The following is a 15261-nucleotide window of genomic DNA, read 5'->3' as shown; positions in this document are numbered from 1 at the left end:
TTTTTGAACCAAAAGTTGATGTCAATTGCCAATTTGTCAATTCACTGTTCATCCAAAAAATTGGTACTTGCCTTCAATTTGTCAATCAATACAGCAATCGAAAGAAATTATGTTGTCAATTCAATATTTAAAGTTATGATTAAATATTGTATAATTTCTTGTCAACAAATTATGTATGTATAATTTTTTCCAGAGCATCATAGAGAAAGAAATACGGTGGCAGACATCTTAGCGAAGCATAGCTTGGACAATGAACTAGGAGTTTGCATAATGGACACAAACCCTCCATTTATGAATCAAGTTTTGATGGATGATATTGATGGCCTAGGATGGTTGTAACAGCTTCAGTTGAGTAGTAGTAGTAGTTTTTTTCCTCTTTTTCTGGGCTTAATGTCCCCATGTAACCAAAAAAAAAAAAATTCTTCCAGAGCATGTACTTTCTAATCTTATTCTGTTAATGTGTTTATAATAAGACAAGTGAAATTGCTTCGAGATTGGAAGGCATCTCATCTCTACAGACTCTACTTTCCTTATTGCACTTTTGTCGCTTGTCACATGATAAAGCCATTTTCCATTTATTATGGGCCAACATGAGGACTTCCTGGATATTATTCTCAAACCAATGCACTATCTAAGATAGTCACATGCTAAGAAACTTATGTAATAACCACACTACAGGGCACTAAATTGAGACACTGTTGGGAATTCCCTTGCCGGTAAGTCCAGGTTCGCTGGTAGGATAGAGCAGAGTGTAAGGCATCTTGGCCGGTCCGGTCCGGTTCTTCAACTTGTCATCCTTGTTCATCTTTGTCACTCTTTCCTCAACTGCTTTGAGCTTGTTTCTGAAATTCTCAAATGCTTGCAAGACTGGTGTGTCTGTTGTCCATTCTTGACTGTCTCTCTCCCCCAAGTAAATCTCATCAGCCGAGTGCCTTGACAGTATCTCAATGGAGGCCATGCCAAGGAGGGTCTGAAGCTGAGGAGTAACTGTTTCCAAGAAAGCCTTTTCAGGGTTGTTCTTGAGTTGCTCGTACTCAGGAGTGCCTTCCTTAGGCATGAACCGCCGGCTTATGCTGGGGCGGTTTGCAGGGTATCCTCCATAAGGGTACTGCCCGAAATTGATTGCAGCATGGTAAGCTGAAGCAGTCCATATGATGATGGTGCATGATTCTATCAGCTCTTCAACAGTCTGCATTTTAGGCCACCAAGGCTCATCTTTCTTGTCGCCATGACCCTCTTCTCGGAGTTCCTTCCACCAGGACTGGAGCTCCGAGTCCTTTTGAACCATTTCATCAGTTTTGAAGTAGAAGGAGCAATACTCTTCCACCCATGTTTTGATTGCAGACCAGATTTCAAGCCCATCAGCAGCATATGGATAGTCCTCTATTAGTAACCGCACACCGTGTGAGGCACTTGAATCCTCAACTGCCATTCCTCTGAATAGAGAAAAAGGAAAGTTATCACATTGTTGTAGTGTTACTTTCTCTAAATAAACGTCTTCTATGATAAGATTTTACCTTTTGATCAGATCCTTGGGGAGTGCTTGTTCAGGAAAAACCCAGCTGTCCTTGTACATAACAGATGACCATTCCATGGAATACTTTGCAGGAAAGACTGTGTTCTCTAGCACTCCACCAGCATTAATGAGAATCTGTCGCGCTACTGCGTTTACATTCATAGTGTCACGAAAGTGAGGATGCAGAAGCTTGTGAATCGGGTGAAGCACGCTCAACTGCCTGTTTGTTGCTATTATAACTGGCTCAATCACCGCATGAGTTCTCAACCTGCAACAAAACTCGAAGATATTCAAGATGAATTTAAGAAAAAGGGAACAAAGAAGTTAATGATCTAATTTGCTAGGCTTTATTTGACAGAGTTATACCAGTGGCTGACAAGCTGATGATAGCCTGAGTCGTTTATAGCTACATAAGCTTTCGCGAGCTGCCAAATGTGACTCTCAACGCCTTGGCTAGACGGAGTGTAGACTTCACTAGTGCAACCGACTCCACCAGGATGTGGCAAGCTCAGTTCAATAGCTATTGGCTTCAAAGTCCCATCATTTGTTAAGAAAAGGAGTGTCCTGCTTGCATAACCTTTTACCAAATCAGTTAAGTTTATACGCTCCAGGTAAGGCATCAGTGAATCATGGTGGTCGAGTATGAATAGCTTGTTCTTGTTGATTGCCTGTTAAAGTAAATACATTTCAGTAACTATGGGACTAGTTGCTTCAAGCTCAATAGTGAAAGAAGTAAGCAAATAATATTACCTCATCTATGCTGAGTCCATCTAATTTATCTGCTATGTGTTCTTTGGTTATTTTACTGGTTTGATCTCCATATACACTTTGGTCTAGCTTGCTAGCTGGTGGAAATTCCTGTAGTACATGTCGAAACAATTATGACCAAGGATGAATAACAATGACACTATAGCACTTGACTGTTGCATAAAAAATGTAGACAATAGATAATGAAAGCTTCAAATTACCTGGAGACGACGTATGCTGACAGGGTTTAGACCAGCCAACATTTCTCTTGCAAACTCCTCATCAGTTCTCCATGCCGACTTATCCTCTAATCCAAATTATTAGAAGACCACAGTCAGGTAAAACAATTACAATAGTATTGTTCTTAAAATGATGCCAACAATTGAAATTAATTAAGCGGCTGCATTACATGTTAAGTACACACCTTTGATCACTTGAGGCACTGGAAACTTTAGTAATCCTTCACCATCAGTTCGGAAAAGTTCCTTGACCGTCTCAGCAGGGGTGGTACTCCTAACAAACTTCAACAATCCGTTTGGCAACTCTAATCCTCCTTCATAGAGTTTAAGTACATCTTCCAAGCTGTTAAACTCTTTTTGATGGCCAAGTAGAGTAGCTAGCTCATCAGGTTTAAGTATCTGAGATATGGATTTCAGGGCATATGCAATCAAGTCTGACATCTTTAAGTGACCAAATCTTTCGTCTCTTGGAACATATATAAATAAGCTCTCAATAAGAGGCAGAGGGCTCTCACTGTTGGGATCTATGAACATAAAAGCACAAAAATTTCAATGACTACAAAAACCAAATTTTCAGTAGTAACTGAGAAAAGACAAAAATCTCATATAATCAAACACCAACTTCAATCGACTGACCTTTCTTGGTTGCTGGTCTTCCAGTTCTTCCTCTTCTAGGATAAGGGAACTTGGTAGACCCTCCGAGAATTGGGCGAGCATATTTTTCACCCTTATCTGGACTCCCCAAATCATTGTAGGTTGCATAGTCATAAACCCTGTCCCATGTCTGAAGCTTTCCCTTTTCAACACCATCACCTCTCAAGGTCACTAGCTCTTCTTCTCTAAATTTCTTTAGTCCAACAGGCGTCTCACTCGAAAGATATGTCTGCACATTAGTAAAGAATCTGTTAACAAGTTCAACAAGAAATTTACAGTGGTTTCTTCATGATAAAATCTCGAAATTGTTACCTTGTTAGTGAAGAAAACACGGTCTTTCTTGTACTTGTGAGCAGGGTACACCCATGAGTTGCAATCAAAGTGGACTTTTCCTTCTCCGGGAACGTTTCCGAGTGTGAGGGATTTCAAGTAAAACTCACTGCCATGTTCATTTCTTATGATGAAAGCTCCTGGAACTCCAATCTTCTCATCCCAATCAAAATTAACCTCAAACGCACACTCTTCTGCTGTCAAGGGAGTAAATTTGGTGATCCAATTCTCCAAATAAGCGGGCTTCCCAATTTTTCCTTGATTCCCATTTCCTACAAAAACACATCAAATTCGAAAACCAATTCAAAAACGGATAAACTAGTCCAGAAAACATTGAAATAGCGAATGTGCAAAAATCAAATAGCAGAATAGTATTCTCACCAGGGCCGGTGTTAACAGCACTGATGAGCCGGAGAGAAACAGATTTCCCGAAAAGCTCATGAACACGGTCGGTGACAGATGCTGTGAGGTCGTTGAGCTCCAGAAGATTCTTCTTCATCAAAACCACAGTCCCTTTGATCTTGGTGTCATCACTTGGAGGATCAATGGTGGTGGTGCTCTGGGAAGACTTGGCAGCTGACACAGTCAGCGGCCGAGATCGTCTCACATTGGCCATGAACAAGGACCCAGCAGAACGGAATAAGAGCGCTAGTGGTCTGCTATTAACTGCAACAGCTGAGCTCAGGCGAGCTGCTCCACACGGAGATGGAGGAGGAGGTTTGGTTCTGATCAAGTTGAGAGGAGGAGTATGATGACACTTGAAATGAAGCATCTGTGTCTTTTAAACTGAACTAAAGTTCTATTCTTTGGAATTTACCCCAAGAACCAAAGTTAGTTTAGAGATTGGGATTGAGTTTGAGGAATGTGAGGAGAAGAGTGCGGGGTATTTATTGGACTTGAACAGTGATATTTACACAGTTCAATCTTCATTGCATTTCTTTTTCTTAGAAAAAGACTTGGGGAACTAGTCGCTACTGGACAGTGGTCACTTTTTTATTCTTTTATGATTTGGGGTTGGCTTGTCTAAACTATCAAGTAGGAGGGTCTTCACCAACTTATCAATGTACTCACGAATTGTTTTGTAGGGGGTTGACTTGAAAGACCTTCACTTTCAAGGTGAATTCAAAGCCCTGTTCTTCGTAAATCCTCACCACTTTCAAGGTAACTTCAAGGACTCTTCTTTATACAAAGATGTTTACCAACTCAAAGGATGTGTCCAAATTCTGGCAATACTAGATTTTGCAAAATTGCAAAGCAGCCACTTGACTTGTATGCATGACGATCTTCTTCTGCTTTGCTAATACCATCACATTTCTTTACAAGTTCATTATTTGCTGACATGCTAAAGTTTAAAACTTGGAATAGGATATTGAATAGACCGGGTCAACTCAATTTAAGAAACTCAAATCTCCTATGAATACGATTCTTATTCTATGTTACACCATTATGATACTTAAAAATTTATACCCGAATTGAGTTCATAAATTCGAGCAAACAAAAGGAACAAATCCCCAAATTTTGCACCCTATACTAATTAGGGCGGTGCTTTAAATTTCATTATTCTTCTTGTTCATAATGAGAAAGAATAACTGGGATTATGATCCAAGCAGGCCCCATAGCTTTATATCATATAGAATTACAAATGTTCAATTCAGATAAGTAGGTTCTTCTGGTTTATGCCCCAGAAACATTAATATATGCAGATTGTTGGTAGTGATAAGATGGTCAATGAAATGGTGGAGAGAGTTTACACGGTTACTGGGCATGAACATAAAGCAAAAGTCTTTCTTTTATTTTCTCTTTTACAGATCTGTCGGTCAAATTTGGTAGCCAAGTAGACACAGTCTTCAGAATATTTACAAGGAAGGTGCTTTGGCCTGGATGTGTCATTTTCTTAATTAAACTAGTTGGTGATTAAAATTGAAGATGATGGAGCACCTTCATATTTCACATTGAAAAGTCAGCACCCACATGGTAGAAGACCTAGTAATGGCCAATAGATCTCAAAATACTAATCTTTTTTTTCTGTTTTTGGACAGGTTAAGGTTGCCTAGCTAGGGATGGACTACCAACTATTGCATCTTAGAGGTCTTGCATAGTCAAACCTAAACGAATAATTCTTACAAATGGGGTGACACAAAGTTCTTCTATTGGGATTTTCAGACTCTTAAATGTGTATGACACTCAATATGGTCCATCTCACATTATGCGCAAAAGTCTTTAACACATTATGTTAAAACGTATGCAAGTTTTTGACGAAATCTTCAACTTTATGGCACCTAATTTTACATGTTCAACCACAAGAACAAGAAATTTGAAATTGAGAAGAAAGGCAGTCATGGAATAGACTTGTTCCTTGTCTTGGAAACAGATTCATTTGATTCGGTATTGTTAATGCATATAGCTATTCTATTGATGGTGTGAAATTGACATTGACTTCAAAATTTCTTGCCATTGGTACACATGGTCATTTAATAGATAATGATAATGAAACCCTTCATAAAAAAAATGAAAATGATACAATACATGTTGATCTTATATCTATACTATTATTAAGGAAAGAGGTTTTGTTAGCCATAATTAATTTTTTTTACTGTTATACCCTTAAAATATTAAATAACTTTATATATCTAATGAAATGACAGGGATAAAAAAGTCAAAATTTAAATTAAATATTTTAAAAAAAAATCTAGAAATTAATTACCCATTTTTAAACTGATAACCACCCACTTTTCCACACCCAGAGGGTGTGAGCAGTTTCTAGTATCTATTATATTAAGTCAATTCATCTAAATATGGTTAAATATTTGAAATCTTAGAGCATCTCCAACAATTATACTTATATTCATAGCTAAAAAGTGAAATATAACTAGTTAGCTATTGAGTTATGCTCCAGCAGAATATCTAAATCTCAAATTAAATTTAGGTTTTAGTTAAATTTTCTATCATCCTAGTTAAATATAGCTAGAAAATTTAGCAAAAATTAAATTTAACTTTTATTTAAGTATTCTGTTGGAGTAGATTTTTAGCCTAAAATTAGCTAAATATTAAATTTATTTTGAAATAAATAGTCTGTTGGAGATGCCCTTAGAATTGTCATTTCCTTATTACAAAAACAACTTAGATCCAAGGACATAATAGTACATCAACAAAATCAAATTTTTTTTGCCGCATATTTTCAGTTTTTTTTTTTTTTTGTATAATTTTTTTGGGTATGAAAAAGAAAACAAAATTGATATTGAAAGCAAATTAGCAAGGACATAGCAGGTGCTAAAAGACTAGTAGATAATGATATTGAAAGCCTTCATGCTAATGTTAGTATATATGAAATGGGTAGTATGCACTGACATAGCAGGTGCTAAAAGACTAGTAGATAATGATATTGAAAGCCTTCATGCATGCTAATGTTAGTATATATGAAATGGGTAGGTATGCTCTATCATATTTAGACCAGAACCAAGCTGTACGTTGAAAACTTGAAATAGTAGCATTGATGTAAAAGCAAAGACCATACATGACAATGTATCACACCATACAAAAGGGAAATGAAACCAGATTGGCAGATTGGCATGGATTCCGGGTTGAGTTTAAAGACACATACAAGGCTAGTTGACAACTTGAAATCTTTACATCGTTTTTGTTGTTGTAATTTCATTTCCAGGATTGGTTTTGTTAAAGACCAGATGAGTTCAGATGATCAATGTACACTACTACGTACTTGTTGATTTCCGAATTCAGATGACCAACCTAACGCCTCCCATGGATATGTACATCAAATAAGTTTTTTTAATTTGTTGGGGTAAAATATATATAATATCCATATTACCTCAGCAGCTCACCTGCATCTTATGGTAAATAGCAACAGGAGGATCCTATATGAGCAAATTAAGAGTATATATTCCATAGTTTCTTAATTGAAAGGGGACAATTGAAAAAATGCAGCAAAGAGTATATATTCCATATATTATGTTGTACATTAGTAAAGCTCAGTACAGCCTTTTAGCTTCTTCTGCTGTAAATCGAGTTATTAATTTACATGGCATTATTGAAAAACAAATTTGTAGGTAATTCTCAAATTACAGTAGCTTGATTTAAAGATATGTTACTAGCTTTTCAAAGGCTTCCCCTTTTCTAGTTGAAAGGCTTTTAGATTGAGACACTGTTGGGAATTCCCTTGCCAGCAATTCCACTTTCACCAGTGGGATACAGCAAAGTGTAAGGCATCTCCACCTTTCCAACCCTATTCTTGAGATTCTCATCATTGTTCAAGTTTGTAATTTTCTCTTCGATTTCAGCAAGTTTCTTTCCAAATCTATCAAAAGCTTCCAATGCTTTTGCGTCTGATGTCCAGTTAGGAGTGTCCGTCTGGCCCAAATACACTTCATCGGTAGAATGCCTTGACAGAATTTCAATGAGGGCTATGCCAAGCACTGTCTGGAATTGAGCAGTAATTGTTTTCAAGAAGGCCTTATCAGGGTTGGACTCAAGCTCATCATATTCAGGAGTTCCCTTTTCAGGCATGAATCTTCGGCTTGCAGTGGGGCGGCATGGGAGGTAGCCTGCATAAGGGTACTGTCCAAAGTTGACAGCTGCATGGAGAGCAGAAGAAGTCCATATGATGATAGTGCAAGTTTCGATTAGCTCTTCACGAGTCTGCATTTTAGGCCACCAGGGCTCATCTTTTTTGTCACCATGACCCTCCTCTACTAGTTCCTTCCACCAGGATTGGAGTTCTGTGTCTTTTTGAACAATGTCATCAGTCTTGTAGTAGAATGAGCAATAGTCTTCAACCCAATTTCTTATCGCAAACCAGATTTCGATCCCATCAACACCATAGGGGTAGTCCTGTATCAGTAGGCGTAGACCATGTGGGGAACTCTCATCCTTGACTGCCATTCCTCTGCATTGATCAAAGGCATAGCAATGTCATCAAAACAATAATGTGAAGTATGCTTAAATTTATGATCACATACATCTCATTTTGAAGCACTTCTAGTCCCTTCTCAAAGTTTGTGCTTACCTCTTGATAAGATCTGCAGGGAGAGCTTGCTCAGGGAAAACCCAATTCTTGTAAACAACTGATGACATCTCCATGGCATACCTAGCTGGAAACACTGTCGTCTCCAGAATGCCACCAGCATTGATGAGGATTTGCCTGGCTAGTGCATTTATGTTCATGGTGTCGCGGAAGTGAGGATGAAGAAGCTTGTATATCGGGTGAACCACACTCAGTTGCCTGTTTGTTGCTATTACTACTGGCTCACACACAGCATGAGTATTCAACCTGTGACCAAAACACATAAAATAAATACGATCAAAAACCGATTCCAAAGTATAGGATGAACTTGTTCCCTAAGGATTGTTTGAGAGAGTAATACCAGTGACTGATAAGTTGATGAACTCCAGAGTCATTTACAGCAACATAAGCTTTGGCCAGATGCCATATGGAGCTTTCTACACCTTCCTCAGCTGGTGTGAATACACTGCTAATGCGACCGAGTTGATCTCCATCAGGATGAGGCAAGCTTAGTTCAATCACCAATGGCTTCAAAGTTCCATCACTTTTCAAGAAAAGCAGTGTCCTGCTAGCATAGATCTTTGAGGAAGTATTTGAGTTTATACGCCTCACGTATGGCATCAATGCATCATGGTGGTCTAATAGGAATAGCTTGTTGCTCTTGAGTGCCTGTACAACAAAATCCATCATTATTAATGGTATGAATCAGCATAAGCTAATTGCTAGGTAATGAATCGAAGATATTACCTCCTCCACTGTCAGTCCATCCAAGTTATTCTTGATGTGTTCTTCTGTTATTTTACTGGATTGATCACCATAAACTTTTGGGTCTAGGGTGCTTGCTGGCGGAAATGTCTGCAATTAAGTTAGAACCATGTATCAGTAAAGATAAAAGTATTGATGCTTCATTTGGATTTAAAGAAGGAAAAGGAAAATCAGTTAGACACTCCTTCAAGTCTTGTTTGTTTCCTGTCCACTATAGTGCAAAAAAAAAAAAAATTCACACAAAAGTTATGTTGAAATTACTTGGAGGAGACTAATGTTGACAGGGTTCACTCCAGCTAGCATTTCTCTGGCAAATTCTTCATCTGTCCTCCAAGCCAACCTATTTTCTGCTCAAAACCATTATAACATCACAATTAGAGAAAATATCAAATAATGTATGATATTTTAGGGCCATAGTCTCTTGCTTAATTAGAAGCCCCAAATTAAGTTCAAAATGTTCTCAGATATAAGTCATACTTTTGATCACTTCAGGTGTTGGGAACCTGAGAAACTCTGCACCGTCAGTTCGGAAAATTTCCTTGATCATCTCTAGAGGGATGTTATCCCCAATGTCCTTTAAGAAACCTTCAGGCAATGGAATTCCTCCTTCATAAAGTTTAAGTACATCTTCGAAGCTGTCAAACTCGTTGGGAGTCTTATCAAATACAGCTTCTAGCTCAGGTCTGATGAATTGAGCTATGGATTTCAGTGCATAAGCAAGGAAATCAGACATCTTCAAGTGTCCAAATCGTTCGTCTCTCGGAACATAAATGTCTAAGCTCATGAGAAGAGGGATCCTACTCTCACTGCTAGGATCTGTTAGAAAAAGATCAGAAAATATTAATGGTCATAAAATGTTAAGTTAATTAAAACAGCAAGTGAGTAAATCAACTATGATAACAACTTAGTTCACATAAATGGCTAACCTGACTCGGTTGGTGCACGGCCAGTTCTGCCTCTTCGAGGGTAAGGGTACTCACTAGACCCTCCCAGAGTTGGACGGGCATAATCCGGACCCTTGTCTGGATTTCCCAGATCATTGTAGTAAGCATAGTCATAGACCCTGTCATACTCCTGGAGCTCTCCTTTCCCATCTCCTCTCAAGTGTACTAGTTCGTCTTCTCTGTACTTCTGTAGTGGCAATGGTGTTTCACTTGGAAGATAAGTCTGCACAAATATATAAACTTTAGCTTAGTATGCAAGTCACAACCTCAAAATTCTACCAGATTTGCCATCTCTATCTTCAGGCATCATTACCTTGTTAACAAAGAAAACGCGGTCTTTCGTGTATTTTTCTACAGGGTACACCCATGAGTTACAAACAAAGCGAACTGTACCCTCACCAGGAACATCTTCGAGTGTGATGGTCTTAAGGTAGAACTGACTGTGGTGATTGTTTTTTATTAGGATTGCTCCTGGAACTCCGATTTCATCTTCCCAGTCAAAGGTAACCTTGTATGCAGAATCCCCTGCTGTTAAAGGAGTGATTGTGGTGATCCAGTCTTCCAAATATGCTGGCTTTCCAAGTTTCCCTTTCAATCCATTCTCTATAAAAAACAGGATCCAAAATTCAAAAACTGTTTGTACAAATTCTAACTTGCAAAATTTTATGTTATATGTCTTTTAGCAATTAACTGAAACTATTATTGAAATTTGTACTAACCACCTCAAGTCACTCATGAACACAGTTTTCTCCATTATTTGAAGCCACTTGATAAAGGATAGGTTCATTTTCTAAAATTTTACTAAGAACAAAGAACGTTAAAAGTAAAGGAATTTGCATCCGACTGAAAATATTGATATATCATAAGAGATCGAGAAAAAGCTATTCCCAACTGCTTGTTTCCATTTTCAGGTGAAACTGGTAGATAAATAGACCAGTAGTTGAGACTGGGGGTTCAAAGGATTTGTTACCTGTCTTAATCAATTTCTTTCAAGACTCATCATGAAAACCCACAAGTGGCTCATCTCATATTCATTCTTTATCGTATCTTTCAGAACCTATGAACCAAACCACTTTTATCTCTTTTGCTATCAATTGAAAAAGATGCATCTATATATATAACTACCACTTGATCAATTATAAGATGCTTCCTCCAAATGATAGAGACCCCCAAATCATAGCACGTGCCAATCCTTATTTTTTCATAGAATAACTTCTATAAGCCGCTGACGGCTTGACTAGATCGAAACAGACCAAGTTGTTTTAGGCTATTAGCTTAGAGTAATGTATTTGAGTATTTGAACCCAGTTGCGTGGCTGCTTCAATTACAATAATAAAAGGGGAGCAAATAATAGAACTACAAGTTGGTTAGTCAGAATTGCTTCTAGGATCTAATCCCCTAAGCTCAAAAAGGCATGAAGTGCATTACTGTGAGATCTATCTTAGTGTGTATGTATTTATCTATCCCACTATATACTTGTGACTTCTGGGGGTAATGAATTGTAGAAATTGATTTCCTTGATGAATTGAAGCTATTACATTCGATACATTATATAGCTGTGAGTATTGACAGTTAAATGAATCAATAATATTACATTAACAACAGTATCAAAACTGATGCATAATCATAGGAAGCTGTAAACAAGCTGTGACAAACTATTCAATGGAGGAGATTCTGGGCATGATTGGAGGAGGAGATGAATGCTCTGTAACATTAATGGTAAAGTAACTCCCACTTTAACTTTGAAGTAGTAAAAAGTAGGGTTATAATCTGAAAACTAGCTGGAAAAGTGATAGAGTTAATTGTTTCATGATCAGGAATTCATGCTTTTAATCAGAGTTTCATTATTATAGGATGTGATCAAGCCCCAAATGACTAAACCAATCTCTGAACCCACCTCTAAACTCAAAATGCTTGTGACTTCTAAGGGTAATGAATGGAAAAGTAAATGCCACTTTAAGTAGTAAAAAGTAGGGTTACAATCTAAAAACTAGCTGGAAAAGTGATAGAGTTAATTGTCTCATGATCATGAATTCATGATGTTAATCATAGTTTCATTAGGATGTGATCAAGACCCAAATGACTAAACCAATCAATGAACCCACCTCTAAGCTCAAAATGCTTAACAGGAAGTTATAAAGACTAACGGAGTCATATCAGATTACAATAAATTACCAGAATCGGCATTGACAGCACTGATGAGCTGCAGAGAAACCCTTTGGCCCAACAATTCATGCACGCGATCGAGAACAGAAGCATTGAAGTCATTGAAATCCAACACATTCTTCTTCATCAGCACCACAGTCCCTGTGATCTGTTTCGTACTACCGCCATTATTATGGCCTGTAATTGCACCAACCAAGTTATGCAACATCTTGAGTAAGCTTGCTGGATTCCAAAGAAGAAAGCAATGAATATGTTTATGTATGAAAAAGTAGTTGATATGAGAACTTAGATTGAAAGTTGGTTTGGTTTGGAAAGAGTGAAAGAGGGGCTTGGGGTATTTATAGGGGGGGAGGGAATGTAAGGTGGGACAAATATTCATAATTCTGAGGAGTTTCAGGACTACTTCTGGATATTGGCCACGTTCCATTTAGCTAGATTCAATTTTCTTTTTCTTTTTCTTAGGATATAATCAAGAAGCCGAGTCATATTCTTCCATATGGTTAAAGACAAGTCTTCCTTAACTTATCGTCAATGAAAATCATTCTTGGACAGCCTTCTGGGGACGACTTTGTAATGATCACGACTCCAGACGACCCGATCCATATTCGATCACTTGTAAAGATATTTTCAAATACAAGAGCAACTCGCCAACTCTTGTGAAAGATATTGAAAATAACTCTCAAACTTCCATAAGTAAAAATGTAAAATAATTTACCCATATCCACAGTTCGTATAGCATTCCTTATCATATGCATGGAACTCTTCTTGGGACGACTTTGTAACGTTGACCGCCAGCCCATTTGAACCGATCAAGGGCTGCAAGAATACATTTCTTGACCATTTTCAAATGCAAGAGGCCCTCGCGAAACTGCATGTGGAAGTGATGTACATTGAAAAAATCAAAGACAATATATATATATACATTGAAAAAATTTTAATTGGCCAATACCCAAATAATAATTTTTTGTTTGAACGAAAAGTAAACCACCGTTACAAGAAAATAGAAGGAACCAACTTACCGAATAAAAGAAAAGGTTACTAGCAAGCAAAACGATTATTAACATAACATTTAAGGACACTTAGTTTGTGTGTCTGACCCAAACTCTGATTACTTGTCTGAGTTGTAATAGGATCAGTCTTACAGATATTCTCGAATATATCTTATTCAATATATGATTCAGTTTCCTTGTAAGACTCTTATTATTTGATTGTAATTATCTATATAAAGAGATCCTTATTATCAATGAAAGACACAGCTTATTCTCTCCCAATTCAGTTTTTACTAAAACATGTTATCAGCACGAAGCCCTAACCCTGATTCAAGAAGCCAAAACCCTAAATCTGAATACAAAACCTTGAAAAATTTTCTGCCTCAGCCACAAACCTTAAAGCCCTCAATCCCAAGAGTCCATAACCGACGGCGAAACCACCAGAACCGACCTCCAAAAGCTCCAAACCATCTGCCGCCAATCCTCTGCCGGTTCGTCGCCTTCCATACTGTCTACGGCTGCCAAATTGGCCACCAGTAGCGCCTCGACGCCAGGACTTAGAAACCGGAAGCAGATTTTCAAGAACCGGTCTAAAAGTGACTAAACAGGGCACCTAAGTTACTGAACTGCAAGTAGAAAAACCGGATATAAACTATTTAGGGCAGTTTCGGCCAGCCACAAGCCAGAAGCATCTTTTTTAGGCCAACTTATGGCCAAAAGTTCCGGCAACCCCTGTTTGTCATTTTCAAGGTGATTTTTCATTAAAGTTCCTGCTTTTGTATACTTTTCTTTAAGATTTCAATTCTTTTTCATTTTCTTAGGGATTTGCAACCTCTCTTCTTTTGCCCATCTTCTTCTTTCGTGGGGAGACCTAAACCGAACTGTGGGAGTTCGTGCTGTCTCTAAGCTTGGAGCTTGTTAAGATCTCCAAACTTAGAGTTTGTTGAGAATTTATGATCGACCACTTACATCATTGTTTCAATCTAATCTAATACCTCTTGGAATCGAATTTCTTGGGGGCGATTACGCTCGGAAATTCTTAATTTCTTGGGAGCAACTACACTCAAATTTTTTTATTGCTTTCATGGTAGCCTTTTTTCTCTGAAACTAACCGTTTTTTCTTATTCTCTTTCAGGATGAGTAAACTGAACAAACTGGACTTTGCTCCATTGGAACAATTGGCTCTGGATATCACAAGTGGGTTCGTGATGTCTGCCAGCATCTCAAGGTCCAAGGAATCCTAGATACGATTCTTGAGCCTAGCCAAGACATGTTAACTGTTGAACAAGCTTAAGCTTTGGAAGCAAATAGAGCAGCCTTAGAGGTAAATAAGGCGAAAGTCATCATCCTAATGACTCGTCATATGGATGATTAGCTCCAATACAAGTGTATGAATGAAGAAGACCCTAGAAGGTTGTGGGTCTCACTCGAAGAAAGATTTGGCAACGTCCGTGACTCCTTACTTCCTGACCTAGAAGTGAGATGGCATAGCCTCCGCTTCTGTGATTTCAAATCAGTTATTGACTACAACTCAGAAGCACTTAGCATTAAATCCTTAATGAAATTCTATGGAAAAGATATCACAAGTGCGATGTTGATTGAGAGGACTCTCTCTACCTTCCCCGTCTCTGCTTTGATGGTTGCTAAGAACTATCAAATCGATGTTACTACAGGACATGTCACAAGGTTTCATGAGCTCATTCGAGCTATGAACATCGCTGAAAAGTATCACAACATCCTTGTGAAGAACTATAATTTGAGACCTGTGGGAACAGAGCCTATTCCGGAGTCCAACTATAGTCGCGCCCCTAACGGAGGGTGCCAAGAGCAAAACCCTAAATCTAGGGACAATTCTGGACGTTCTGGTCTATATTCTCGCTCTAATGAGGAATGT

At 38.1% G+C, this 15261-nt stretch overlaps 2 protein-coding genes across 2 annotated transcripts; both read right to left on the bottom strand.

Annotated features, from left to right (window-relative positions):
• Positions 1-556: 556 nt before the first annotated feature.
• LOC112192269 (probable linoleate 9S-lipoxygenase 5) lies at positions 557-4411 on the bottom strand. Its single transcript, XM_024331925.2, has 9 exons — positions 3868-4411; positions 3469-3758; positions 3139-3385; positions 2688-3026; positions 2485-2570; positions 2267-2374; positions 1883-2184; positions 1518-1784; positions 557-1436 (listed from the first exon to the last, which is right to left on the bottom strand). Exons 1-9 carry the CDS (start codon positions 4256-4258, stop codon positions 683-685), a joined length of 2784 nt encoding a protein of 927 aa, XP_024187693.1. The 5' UTR covers positions 4259-4411; the 3' UTR covers positions 557-682.
• Positions 4412-7414: 3003 nt separating this feature from the next.
• Positions 7415-12697, bottom strand: LOC112192081 (probable linoleate 9S-lipoxygenase 5). Its single transcript, XM_024331613.2, has 9 exons — positions 12388-12697; positions 10526-10815; positions 10195-10435; positions 9746-10084; positions 9530-9615; positions 9251-9358; positions 8865-9172; positions 8507-8770; positions 7415-8386 (listed from the first exon to the last, which is right to left on the bottom strand). Exons 1-9 carry the CDS (start codon positions 12584-12586, stop codon positions 7633-7635), a joined length of 2589 nt encoding a protein of 862 aa, XP_024187381.1. The 5' UTR covers positions 12587-12697; the 3' UTR covers positions 7415-7632.
• Between the last annotated feature and the right edge of the window lie 2564 nt (positions 12698-15261).

This window comes from Rosa chinensis, chromosome 3, assembly GCF_002994745.2.
Source record: "Rosa chinensis cultivar Old Blush chromosome 3, RchiOBHm-V2, whole genome shotgun sequence".
In the NCBI taxonomy this organism is placed as follows: Eukaryota; Viridiplantae; Streptophyta; class Magnoliopsida; order Rosales; family Rosaceae; genus Rosa; species Rosa chinensis.
Note: the sequence above shows the minus strand (reverse complement) of the source record. Positions and strands in the feature narration are given on the sequence as shown.